The sequence below is a fragment of the Debaryomyces hansenii genome, assembly GCF_000006445.2.
Source record: "Debaryomyces hansenii CBS767 chromosome G complete sequence".
NCBI lineage: Eukaryota > Fungi > Ascomycota > Pichiomycetes > Serinales > Debaryomycetaceae > Debaryomyces > Debaryomyces hansenii.
This window is the reverse complement of record NC_006049.2, coordinates 1373195-1386295: the sequence shown is the minus strand read 5'-3', so window position 1 is coordinate 1386295 and position 13101 is coordinate 1373195. Positions and strand designations below refer to the sequence as shown.

The 13101-nt window shown below is 33.2% G+C and overlaps 8 protein-coding genes and 2 non-coding genes across 10 annotated transcripts; 5 read left to right on the top strand and 5 right to left on the bottom strand. All coding sequences in view use genetic code 12, as the record gives it.

The window, feature by feature from the left end:
- Positions 1 to 472: 472 nt before the first annotated feature.
- Positions 473 to 2452, top strand: DEHA2G16940g (DEHA2G16940p; the record flags this gene model as incomplete). Its single annotated transcript, XM_002770609.1, has 1 exon — positions 473 to 2452. The coding sequence occupies one exon, from the start codon at positions 473 to 475 to the stop codon at positions 2450 to 2452; it is 1980 nt and encodes a 659-aa protein (XP_002770655.1).
- A 240-nt stretch (positions 2453 to 2692) lies between these two features.
- Positions 2693 to 4087, top strand: DEHA2G16918g (DEHA2G16918p; the record flags this gene model as incomplete). The annotated part of the gene is made up of 1 exon (XM_462274.1): positions 2693 to 4087. The coding sequence occupies one exon, from the start codon at positions 2693 to 2695 to the stop codon at positions 4085 to 4087; it is 1395 nt and encodes a 464-aa protein (XP_462274.2).
- A 74-nt stretch (positions 4088 to 4161) lies between these two features.
- DEHA2G16896r lies at positions 4162 to 4252 on the bottom strand. Its single transcript is given in 2 exon segments — positions 4162 to 4198; positions 4215 to 4252. It is a non-coding gene; the product is annotated as a tRNA-Phe (tRNA).
- An 8-nt stretch (positions 4253 to 4260) lies between these two features.
- Positions 4261 to 4333, bottom strand: DEHA2G16874r. The gene has a single exon. It is a non-coding gene; the product is annotated as a tRNA-Arg (tRNA).
- Positions 4334 to 4475: 142 nt separating this feature from the next.
- On the top strand, positions 4476 to 5876 carry DEHA2G16852g (DEHA2G16852p; the record flags this gene model as incomplete). The annotated part of the gene is made up of 1 exon (XM_002770608.1): positions 4476 to 5876. One exon carries the CDS (start codon positions 4476 to 4478, stop codon positions 5874 to 5876), a length of 1401 nt encoding a protein of 466 aa, XP_002770654.1.
- A 72-nt stretch (positions 5877 to 5948) lies between these two features.
- On the bottom strand, positions 5949 to 6353 carry DEHA2G16830g (DEHA2G16830p; the record flags this gene model as incomplete). The annotated part of the gene is made up of 1 exon (XM_462272.1): positions 5949 to 6353. One exon carries the CDS (start codon positions 6351 to 6353, stop codon positions 5949 to 5951), a length of 405 nt encoding a protein of 134 aa, XP_462272.1.
- Positions 6354 to 6537: 184 nt separating this feature from the next.
- Positions 6538 to 8208, top strand: DEHA2G16808g (DEHA2G16808p; the record flags this gene model as incomplete). Its single annotated transcript, XM_462271.1, has 1 exon — positions 6538 to 8208. The coding sequence occupies one exon, from the start codon at positions 6538 to 6540 to the stop codon at positions 8206 to 8208; it is 1671 nt and encodes a 556-aa protein (XP_462271.2).
- Positions 8209 to 8364: 156 nt separating this feature from the next.
- DEHA2G16786g (DEHA2G16786p) lies at positions 8365 to 10974 on the bottom strand (the record flags this gene model as incomplete). Its single annotated transcript, XM_002770607.1, has 1 exon — positions 8365 to 10974. One exon carries the CDS (start codon positions 10972 to 10974, stop codon positions 8365 to 8367), a length of 2610 nt encoding a protein of 869 aa, XP_002770653.1.
- Positions 10975 to 11482: 508 nt separating this feature from the next.
- Positions 11483 to 12142, top strand: DEHA2G16764g (DEHA2G16764p; the record flags this gene model as incomplete). The annotated part of the gene is made up of 1 exon (XM_462270.1): positions 11483 to 12142. The coding sequence occupies one exon, from the start codon at positions 11483 to 11485 to the stop codon at positions 12140 to 12142; it is 660 nt and encodes a 219-aa protein (XP_462270.2).
- Positions 12143 to 12167: 25 nt separating this feature from the next.
- DEHA2G16742g (DEHA2G16742p) lies at positions 12168 to 13037 on the bottom strand (the record flags this gene model as incomplete). The annotated part of the gene is made up of 1 exon (XM_462269.1): positions 12168 to 13037. The coding sequence occupies one exon, from the start codon at positions 13035 to 13037 to the stop codon at positions 12168 to 12170; it is 870 nt and encodes a 289-aa protein (XP_462269.2).
- Positions 13038 to 13101: the final 64 nt, after the last annotated feature.

Sequence of the window (13101 nt, the reverse complement as noted above, 5' to 3'; positions counted from 1 at the left end):
TTTTGATATCTTAGCTACCTTGCCAGACAAAAAAGTTATGGTTAGTGATGTTGTGTTCGCTTGCTTTGCATTCAATATGACATCTATAAGATAGCCTACCGTAGTATATATTAACAATTTTTATATTAGAATACGTTACCACTATTATAATCCAGCCGTCTCTATAAAAGGTATGATCTTCCAAATAGTGCCATAATATGTACCATTTTTGAAATGGCTTGAAATCGCAGACAGATTAGTGCACAGAATAAATTTTAGATTCCATATGAAGTCTAGAATTATGTATCTCGCGGATTATGACATCATTGCTGATTTCTGGAAGCGCCCCAAAGAAGGTCATAAACATTGCAACATAGTCGAATATTTAACATCGTTTTCTTATAAATATACATTATAAAATTCATATACAATATAGTGTGTAAGGGGTATAAATAATATAGAGATTACATTCTAGTAGAGTGTAAACATACTTATGACTACTACATTCTTATCCAATTCAAATGATAACAGTCCCAATAACAACCAGCCATGCTACTTTCTGAATGAAAATTCGGCCATAAACATTATACCAGACACATCCTCCGTAAAGAATAAAGGAAATACTGTAAATAAAGAGAAAAGAGATACGACAAATATGGGTAGTAGAATTCTGCAATTCGACTTGCCGAACGGTAACAACCAGACACGATGGATATCTGCTTATAAGCCAACAGGAGTTCCTTCGATTTCACCCACAAATAAACTGCATTTCGAAGATTTACCGGAAGATATTCATCGAGTGGAACCGGATCAATTAGAGTCGTTGTTAAAGGAGGAGGAGTTGATAATTTTTGATACTAGACCATTCAATATGTATTCCGTATCGAGAATCAAAGGAGCAATTAATATGTGTGTCCCAACTACGCTTCTTAAGAGAAATTCTTTCAATATCCCACAAATGTTGAACTCCACCAGCATGCCTTTGAATCTAAAGGATTTGACTCTACTGAAGATCACTTCTAATAATTCCAGTGCACCAATGAAAGTGTTGGTGTATGATTCTGATAGCTGCGATAGTCACACATCATTCCTGTTATATAAAACGTGTATGAAATTCCGCTGGTACAACCAGGACGGTTCAAGAACTTTTGATATTTACTTCTTAAATAAAGGTTTCACAGATGTGAGCAAGCTGGCAAGCTTCATGGAAAGTGCTTCATCGACCTCTTTTAATGCAGCTTCACCGAATGTCAAACAGCTGAGTAATTTGTCAGGGTTCCAATTACCCTCATGTACCCCACCAAACCAAAAATTCCTTTCAAACATCAAAAAGAATAACTTACCGAAGCTAAGTATAAGTGCCACTGAAGATAACTCAAATTATAATGATAATGATAATGATAACGATATTAATGACAATTTAGACAGCTATCATTATAATTTCAGACTTCCCGATATTTCAAAGCATGAATCTGAAAAGCTTCCGGTTTGGTTACAATTTTTCACAAAGAATAGAAACTCGTCGAGTTATACTAAAGACATACTAAAAACTATAAACTTCAAATTTAACAAAATCGAAAAATCAGAGCAGGCTAGATTAAGAACGGCAATTACAAATCATTGTCCCGATAATCATGTTCCTAATATATGTTCTCCCAGTGCATTGTGTCCAGGATGTGACAATACGTATTACAAAATTCCGAAGGGAATTGAATACGGTTTCAAGAATAGATATAATAATATTTGGCCTTATGAACATTCTCGCGTTAAGTTGATCAAATCGCCAAACCCTTTGAAACTAGATGATTATGATGACTATTTTAATGCCAATTATATTAGTTTCCCTAAAATATCAAACTTCAAATACATTGCAACGCAAAATCCATTGCAAGCTACGTACGAAGACTTTTGGAAAACTATATGGTCTAATCGAATTAATATAATAATTTGCCTAAATATCCAGTTACCAGCAAACTTGGTTGGTCAGGATAGAAAATACTTTGACGACCAGGAATTTAAAAGGTCTGGTATTAAAATTACGAACAATGAACTTATTGAGCAAGATTTCAACATCAGAAAATTAACTCTTGCTAAAGATGATAAAGTTAGATCTGTTTACCATTTAGAATATAAAGACTGGCCTGATTTTGGTGTGCCTTCTTCATTTGATTCTATTCTAAAATTGATAGACTATAAGAAAAAAATAATCAAAACCGAAAATTTAAATGAACAAGCTTTAGTTCATTGTCTGGCAGGATGTGGTAGAACTGGGTGTTTTATCACATTGGATATGGCACTTGATTGTTTCAATAATTTCAAGAGAGGTGATCTAGATCCGTGGATGGACAACGATTTAATATATAAAGCTGTTCAATACCAAAGAACGCAAAGAATATCAATGGTACAGAATTTAGACCAGTTCATCTTTTGCTATGAATTCATTCTAAACTATGTTGTACGCAACCTTATTTGAGCTACAATGGCCTCATTTATGAAATGAAATAGAGTTGTAAATACATAACCTCCAATAATATTACTCTATAACATACTTGTATAGTATTAACGTTTAGTTTAAATTTTCAGTAGCATATTACTACAAGTAGCGACAAATTCTAGTCAGTAAATGTTGCATCGTCGTATCACGTGATTATTGTAACTATCTTAATAAGAAATATTCTGATACATCTAATGAAAATATGAAAAGAGACGGGAAATGTCTGGTAAAGATGATATAAATAGCGAGAAATTGTCGTATTTGTTGGAACTCCTAGGCAAGAAGAAGATTTCTACTATAAATTCGGACTATGAATCCGATTCCGATTTTGAGGATATTGAAAAGCCAAATATATACCCTCTTTTAAATATGATGTTAGCTACAACTCCAGTGATTACTGATGAATATCCTTCAGTAACTACAGAAGCACAAATCCAGGTACAGCTATCAATTAACTCAATATACAGGGGCTTGATTCAATCCAGCACGAATGAAGTTCACAACAGGCCTTTTTGCATTACAGAGCACAATAAGTATATTATGAAATCATTAACAGATCCTTTGCCATATTATTATAAATCTCTAGATGCAAACCATGGTTGGTTATTATTTTGGTTGATTAACTCGTACAGCATTATTAATGGAAGACTTAAAGATGCTAAGATTCGTGATCTTGTGTCCAACAAAATTTGTCGGAACGTTATTGATGAAGGCTCAGGTGGAATTGCTGGAGGTGCCAATCAAATTGGGCATGCTGCTGCAACTTATGCATCTATTTTGGCGCTTGTCCTAGTTGAGGATTATGAACTATTGAATAAAATTAGACCTAATTTGTATAAATGGTTTTTAAGTTTGAAAATGCCAAATGGTTCTTTTATAATGCACCAAAATGGAGAAAGTGATACTAGATCAACTTATTGTGTTCTAGTTGTTGCATCATTGTTAAACATTTTAACCACAGATTTGTGTGAAGGTACCTTGCAGTGGTTAAATCTGTGTCAGACTTTTGAAGGTGGTTTTGCAGGTGTTCCAAATACTGAAGCACATGGTGGCTATACGTTTTGCGGAATGGCCAGTTACTTTTTATTATTAAATCCTATGAATGGAGATTTCTTACAACAAATCAATAACCAAATTGATGTTCATTTGTTAATAAGATGGTGTGTAATGAGACAATACCAATTGGAAGGTGGGCTATCGGGGCGTACGAATAAATTAGTTGATGCGTGCTACAGTTTTTGGATAGGTGCTATCTACCCTATGATTGAATTGATAACCAATACTAAAACAATATTCGACAGAGATGCATTAAAGTGCTACATTTTGAACTGCTGTCAAAATATTGAAACTGGTGGATTTAAAGATAAACCCGGAAAATCAGTTGACTTCTATCACACAAATTATACCATATGTGGTCTCAGTATAACTGAACATCATTTTCTGTTCTCCCCAACTGAAAAGACAGAATCTGACGCATTTGCATATCTGATTGATCATGAAAAGATCAATGAAGACGATTCTCATACAAATGGTATAAATCCAGTTTTTAGTTTACCTAATGGCATGGCAGAAGAATGCAAGAGATATTTTCAGAGAATGGACGAACATATATAAGCTTAGTCATATTTTTAATGCATTGTAATATTATTTCTTTCTTCCTTTCAAACCATAGTAGATACAAAAAATTATGCGAATTCTGTGGATCGAACACAGGACCTTCAGATTAACTGGACTAAAGTTGACTTCAGTCTGACGCTCTCCCAACTGAGCTAAATCCGCATAAATCAAACCCACGGCGGGAGTCGAACCCGCAATCTTTTGATTAGAAGTCAAACGCGTTAACCATTACGCTACGCAGGCAATTATTTACAAGCTTAAAGCTTCCAAGTATTCATTATTTGGGATATAAATGCTTTTTCATGCATAGTATCACTTTCATTGTGCTTACTAGTTTTAAATATTATTCCAATAGTACAACAAATCACCAAACAACATTTATAGAATGTCCCGCTTATCTACTAGCTGGATTCGTCATTTGCTTGGACAAGGTAGTTATCAGCCTTTAGCTAATTCTGTGGACTCATCTGAAGCTAATAGTGATATTTTACCTGGAAATTACCCTGAGGAACGAGTTCTTCACAACAATAGAAATGCAATAAATTCAAACTCCATACAACATGTGTTCAAACATTTAAGTAGCTGGATCAGTTTTCTAATAATAAAGCCTATTATAATTATATTGGTCCTTTCATTTAGAATATTGGCTAAGCTTATAAACATAATATATTTTCGGGACCAATATACTAGGACAAATTCAGGCAAAGCAGCTAACCTAGCTATAAACAAAACTGGATTGAATGATCCTATAGATAAAGTGAACAAGTTTATTCGTGATCTTGAGGATAATTTATCCCCTTTACAACAACGACATTTGGAAAGTGGTTTAAATCCTCAATTGCCACCATTCTTTGTTGGTAGTTATACGCAAGCCTTGTATATGGCGACTAATAGGGCAAAATTTTTGTTTGTCTATCTATCCAATTCACAAAATGAAAATTCGTCTACCATATTCAATAAGGTAATCACAAATCCAGATTTTATTTCCCTTTTTAATTCTAACCCAAATATTTTAATTTGGGGTGGAGATTTAACTAACCCCGAAGCATATCAATTAGCCAATAGTTTAAATGTTACAAAGTTCCCTTTTCTTGGCTTATTATGTCTTACGAGAACAACAACGATGTCACAACAAGGGCCCGTGAAGACAAGCCCTAAAATTTCTTTGATTCTGAAAATTCAGGGAGGGCTTAATGAGGATATAAACATAAGCGCAACGGTAATTGACAAATTCAAAAGGAAGATACGCAAATTTGATGAGGAATTGATAGTAATGAGAACTGAATTGAGAGACAAATATATGAGTCAAGTTTTGTTACGACAACAAGATATCAATTATCAAAACTCTTTGAAAAATGATCAATTGAAAAAACAAGAAAAATTGTATAAGGAGTTAAAGAGAGAGTACTTGAATTGGAAAAGTTTATACTTCAATAAGTTAAAGCAAGAAAATGATCTTGAAGACAGTGCAAAAATCGCGATCAAGTTAACGAACGGTGAGAGAATAACATTCCATTTCCCATCTCAAAACCTCATAGATGATATATTTATATTTGTCGAGTTACAAAATGATGATTATTTAGATGGTAATATAAAGAGTTCTATAACTGACGAAGAAGCTTTTGAGAGATTTAAAGATTTTGAACTAAAGTATGAGTTCAAGTTAGTTTCACCGTTACCTCCGAGGACAGAATTGAACAATTATTTGGATGAAGAAAATCATCCGAAAATAAGAGATATAAATTATATTTATCCTAATGGGTTATTAATAGTGGAAGATCTATAATTACAATCTCTCTATACGACATTTATAGTTATTATATTTATTTCGTAATAATCGTAATGTACAAGATTTTAACTATTTAGAAACTTTACCTGATTTCTTATTCTTTTTCTTATCTTTCTTCTTTAACCCAACAAAACCATTCTTAATGACTTGGACATAATCACTCCAAAATTGATCCAAATTACCTGTTTCAACAACTGTAGATAATTTGGTTTTCTGCTTTGATTGAGATGTATTTTTACTATTCCCTGAATTCATAGAAATTCTAATAAGGACAGGATAAGTTGCTGTATTTTCTTCAAATGCATCAGCCTTGATTACGTTGGATGATAAATCGTTTATTTTTGGTGTAGGTTCATCTATCGGTAACGTTGTTGTCAACCGTTTCTGCGTTACATAAACAGAGGATTCCCCATTATTCGATGTTAATACCTCTGACAACTGCGTTAAAAATTGTGAGTTATTAAGTCTTCCCATTCTTAATTTGTTATTCAAATTTAATAACCTAATACTAGTTTCGTTGATAATTTTTTCTTGAGATTTTGAATGCTCGGGATTTTTGAAATAATTTGGTTGCGGATTTTTCCTTATCTCTACTCAATCTGAATAAATATAAAACTCGAGTTCAATTGGATTTTTAACTTGAGCATCCATCCTAATAATGGTCCGAAATTGTCGAAATAATGAGGGTCATAATACACGTAGGTTGTGTTCATTAGTAACCTCGATTTTAGTCTCATTAGCATCAGGAACTCCTTATTTATACGGTACTTATGCTCCTCAGTTTATTAAGAGAGTTGGGTTAACAACGTCTGATTCTGCAACCATTTCTTTGGCGTCAACTATTGGTTGTGGACTAGGTGGTATTCCAGGAGGATTAATAATTGATGAGTATGGCCCTCCAATAGCAATCAGTATAGGATCTGTTAGTATACTAGTCGGTTACTATGGTCTATACAAGATATACGAAGAGAAGGTATTTAATTTATGGCTAATTAGTGTATCTATGGTTTTGATGAGCTTTGGCTCGATAATCAGTTACTTTTCCACTATTAAAGCTGTTCAAGCAAATTTTCCAGATCACAAAGGTATTGCTGGCTGTATACCAGTAAGTGTGTTCGGATTATCAGCTACCGTATTTTCTGCCATCAGTGCAACTTTATTCAAGCAAGATATAGGTAACTTTCTTCACTTCTTAGCATTTTTTTGTGGATCAATTACTTTTTTTGGTTCGTGGTTCGTTAAGATATATGATAATGATTCCCAAATAATAAATAATGCCAATTCAGAGCCTGATGAAGAAACCAGACTTATAATAAAAAATAATAAAGACGCTTACCCGTACGAGACCAATTACAGTATCAAGAAACTGTTACGATCTACAAATAAATATTCCATGGGAGAATTGTATTGTAATAGCCTGATTATTCCTAACTCATCGATATGTGGCATCGATGAACACAACCCTAGTTCTTCAACTACATCGTTTGTATCTAACTCACTTACGGATATTCAAGGTCTGAACAAATCAATTCATCAAGAAAATTCGGATCCATCAATACCACATAAGGATGTCTGGGTTTCAAATGTACCTATCGGGTATTCCAAGAATCCCTTAATCTATATCAAATACTTGCTAACTAATAAGGTATTCCTTTATCATTTTCTTATTGTTTCGATAACTAGTGGAATTGGACAGATGTATATTTATTCAGTTGGTTTCATCGTCAAGGCTCAAATTAATTATAGACCAAGTAACATGACTGCTTTGAACCCCATGGATAACAAATCACCGTTTGCAAATTCGAGGCAAAATTCAAGTGCAGCACTTCAAGCTTTACAAGTGTCCTTAATTTCAACTTCGTCTTTCTTTGGAAGAATAATCTCCGGCTTTTTATCCGATTTTATTTACAAGAATTATCGTATCCAAAGACTATGGATTGTTGCAGGTACAATATTAATTTTTGCAATTTGTCAGTTTATTTTAGTTATAAATGCTAATAAAATGGGTTTAATTCACTTCACTTCTATATTAACAGGAGGCTGTTATGGTTTGATCTTTGGTAATTATCCAGCAATAATTGCTGATGAATTTGGAACTCAAGCATTTTCAACTACGTGGGGCTTGATTTGTACTGGTCCCATGATAACATTATATGCATTAAACAAATATTTTGGAACTATATACGATAGAAATACAGATTCCAAAACTGGAATTTGTTATAGAGGAACAGATTGTTATAAAGGAGCTTTCAAACTTAGTTTTTTTCTATGTTTCGCCATTCTTGGTGTGACTTTATTCGTGATACATTTTCAACGTACTAAACACTAGTAAAAGGATATATCAATTTTATAGATTTGAAACAAACTTTTGAATCAAAGATCACTTACATCCTAATTTAGCTAAACGTTATCATGACATTAATTACTATAAACAAGAATATAAATATTATATATATATATATGTGAGAAATTGAACAATACAATTTTAATCAACAGTGTTTAAACTTTCTAGGTCTATCTCATCAACAAGCTGCTTTTGATAATCAATCTTACCTAATAACTTCTCAAAATACCCGGAGCTTAGTTCAGCATCCTTAATACACTTTTCCAATTTTTCCTTCTCACCTAATCTTTTGTCAATACTAGTTTGAAAATTATTCATAACTTGCCTAGATGGATAATTAAGAACTTGTCTACATTCTTTTGATACTCTATCGGCATTGATATGAGGATATTCCATATCAAAAATTTGCTTTTTTATTTTCCGAGCTTGTTTTCTTGGAAAAGCATTAGGAATATCATTTACTAGGTAATAAACAGTAAAACCAGTAATACCCAATAATATCGGTCCAGCAAATTTTTTCAAAAGCGAAGGTTTAATTAAATGGGATACAGAATATAATTTACGAATTAAAGCACCTGTCGTTAATAACTTCGTTGAAGAATATAATGTGTGCAAAGTTAGTTGCGTGGGTAATTGATTCTTCAATGACATAGCAGAAGAAGGTAAATTGGATATTAAATTCGATGATTTGTAAAAACTTAATTGCAGTCTAGTATTTGAAACAAATTCTTTTGGTATTCCTAACCACATTAAGCAGGACTCCCAGGATGGATCAAAAAAATCACTGATTTCAATCAGATCATTTAAATTTTTCTTAATCGTATCACGTCTTCTGGTAAACATCAAATCAGGTTTGAAAACCTTATCATGCAAAAATTCATCCCCCAAGGTTGTCTTCCCGAATTTGATTATTTCCTCTACTTTTGTACTAGTAATAGTCTTTGCTTGACTTTCACTATTACTAACTGCTGAAAGTATTGTTTCAATCATCACCCTCTGTGTTTCCATTGCATATTCATATATGTATTGTAATCCTTCGTATGGAACAACTTGATGGTCACCAAATTCATTAACAGTGGTCAAAATTTCGTTCTTCGTAAAATCGTAAATCTCTGTGCAAGTTCTTTCTACCAAGCTATTGATTGAATCATTAATTTTAACACTCAGTTGTAAAATTTCTTCATATTTAGGGGCAATCTGATTATTCAACTCAATTATCTTGTCTTTCTTTTCTTGAACATATATTTTTTCGTTTATTTTTGACAAGGAATGCAAATCATTTAGCAAATTTATTAAGTAACTTTTGGCTGGTAATAGCTTCGATATTGCCCTTTTGTCCAATATAAACTTTCTTAATGAAGCTTCTAGATTATCAAAGTCTGGATTGTTATGGTTATTATTTTTATTGTCGTCATCTCCATCTCCTCCATCTCCATCTCCACCATCTGGGAAATTATTCAATGCTTCCGAAGAACTGACAAAATGGACAAATTCTTTTGCATTCTTATACGTATCAGGTGATAAGCTTTTAATTTGCTCCAAAATTTTAGACATACACTTATTTTTATCATTAATATTATCAAACTTGTTAACCACAATAAAAACATATCTCTTCTCGGCTGCCGCTGCAGCAATAAATTCCTTCGCTGATAGAGTGAAATGGTTCTCTGAATTAACCACAAACACAACTAAATCAATCTCTTCTTGTCTTGAGAACACTTGGGTAGTTTGATACAGGTCCATATTCAAACCAGGAGCATCAATTAACTTAATATCAATGACACCATTATGTAACAAACTTTCGGTTAATGAACGACTGTCTAAAACATAAACCTTTAATAGTTTATATTTATCACATTCATAAACTAAATCTTCCAACTCATTTAAAGCATGTATTTCATAAGATGATTCATCCCTAATGTTATAATCACGTCCAATACAAACTGCATGAACTTCTTCAACACCCTTATTTTCCTTTGTTGCATCAATTACTTCACAAAAAACTGAAGTACATGGCTGTTGATCTTCCGGTAAGATTTTCCTTCTCAATAAGGCATTGCAAAATGTAGATTTACCAGCATTTAAGTCACCTGTAACAAAAACCTTGGATGAAGTGTCGTCAACCCTATCCTTTAAATTGAGCAAATATTTAACTTGCTGGTGTAATTTTTGTTCTAGCAAGGTGGCAAGAGAAGTCTTGTCTAAATTTTTAACCAAATTATCATTGTTTTGATTATTATGACCCATTTTAACGTTCAATTTCAAAACTTTGAATTCAGGTACCTTTTCATCTTCAACATTATTAGGTATTTTAGCCTTACTCAAAGTCTTTGCAGATGTAGTCAGATTATTTCTAACAAGAGCTAAATGTGCCCTAGGTGAATTCAATAATAGACTTGAATCATCTTCAGTATCGGTCGGATAAAATATAGGACGTTCCTTATTTTCATTCGATAACTCATACAACAACTCAACGGTTTGATTTATCGTCCTATCTAAAGCAATCTTATTTTCATTATAATTAAGTTGCTGAATAGACGCATTTAAACCTTGTCTCTTTTGATTGTTGAATAGCATACCTGAAGACAGTCCGCCTTGCCCTTCAAATAAAGTAGTTGAATCATTACCAAACGTTCCCTCATCAGGCATATACATTACGGTGGCCGGAAGATCAGCATGTTCATTGTCGTCAACTAGTGTGGAAACGTCGTCATTGACACCTTCCAAGTTCTTGAATCCTTTTTGACTCATTTCGTTCAAAGCAATTTATTAGACGCTAAAAAAGTATATTTAGGGTGGCACTAGCGAAGTAAATATGTTTTTTTTTTTGATCATGTATCACGTGATTTTTGGGACTAGATACTATATAGAAAATCAATTCAAGCTACAAAGGTCGTAGCTATTGAACAAGAAGCCTCTTAGGCATTGATTTTCTGATGTGATATTATGCAACGCTGTTTAAAAAGTTTGTTATTATTATCATCAGTGCATAGTAAAGTGGGTCACACTTATCACATTTTGTTCCCAGAAACAATATATGACTAGGTTTCCTCAAATGACCATCATCTTATTGTCAATGTAAGTTTTAGAAATTTCAAGCTTAATAATGTCAAATGAGTTGATTCATACTTATTAACTAACTGTAAACTTACGGGGTTACTGGATCATTTTGAAAGTCATGTGACTTCATACCGAACATTTAAAGATAACCGTTATCTAAGGATTGATCGACATAATTAATATAGTACAACTATAAACGATGCCTTTAAAGACATTTGATGTGACAAATATTGGGACTGTAATTGCGGAACCATTAACTCCAGAAGCATTTGCACCTTACGGTGGAGTCATTAGCGCAGATCATCAAATCAAGAGTGTGACGAGTACTGCAGCGAATTATGGCACAGCAGTAAAGATTCACAAGGTTGCACCAATTGTTAACAATTTTAAAGACTGCCCAAGTGGAAAAGAAGCCACTGCAAATTGGAATATATTTAGGTGCTCTTTTCCCAAAAACTCAATTGTAACAGAAGCCAAAAATGAACTTGTATACAAGGCCAAAGTGTTGGAAAGACATCCTTTCAGCACGCAAACATTTATTCCTATGGGTCTGGAACTATCAAGAAATTCGTATTTGGTTATTGTTGCAAAGAGTGATAAGGATACATTACCTACTAGCCTTCCAGAACCCAGTAGTGTTAGAGCTTTCATTTGTAAAGGGAATCAATCTATTACTTACGGGCAAGGCATTTGGCATGCACCCATGGTTGTTATAGACGAAGATCCTCCACATATTGACTTTGCAGTACTCATTCATGAAAATGGCGTCGATAATGAAGATGTAGAAGAATGCTACTTTGAGCCAGGTTTTAATATCAAGTATTATAGAGAAAATACGAGATCAAGTGCTAAATTATAAGTATATACAGTTTATTAGGATTATCCTATATGAAGTCAATAATATCTTTGACCACCTTATTTACGTAAGCTTCTTTTTGAGCATCATCCATATCATTATTATTAACATTTTGTTTCGCTTGTTGTACTTTCGTTAACACATCATCTAGGTCTATTAGTTTAGATTGTGTTTCATCTCCATCATCTCCTTCTTGTTCATCTTGTCCATCTAATAACCCTTTGGTCATATCGCTCATTTTATTCCGCTTCGTTTCATCATAAGCATCTTGGTCTCTACCCTGTTTTAAGTCCATCTGACTCCATTCATGGGTTTCAATTATTTCAAGCAATCTATCCTGTCCGATCTTATCTCTAAATTCATCTTCCCCTTTTTCAAATAAGTTTACATACTCAAATCCAAAAGGAATTACTAAATCTTCTACATCTTCGTTTATTTTCCTTGTATTTGAATCCCCTACCACCACACTAAATAATCCGTCACCTCTTTCTTCGTTCAATTTATCTCGAACATCAGAAAATACATTTAAGCATTCTTCTATGTATTTCAAAGAATCTTGATCAATACGAAAACAGAATATCAAACCATCTATTGCTTCTCTCAATTCCTGAAAATCATCAGATAAAAACTCATTAAGCCAAAACTTCAATGCATTGATCTTCTCTTCCTCTTCTTTCAAACCACAATCCGAATTACAACGCTGCTGTGGATATTCATCAACAAGCAAATTTAACTTCAGTGAATAATACTTGGTAGATAAGTCTGTTTTAAATATAAGCCCACTATGAGATTTGGAATCAATTGAACTGAAATCCAAATTTTGAGTCGATATAAGTTCACATATTCTTAGTTTCCCCGTATTCGGAGCTCCTAGTATTAGTACATGATTTGGTATCATTGCAATCTTGACATATGTTGCCCTCTTTTCTGTACTTTTCAATATGGAAATTAATTACATACAG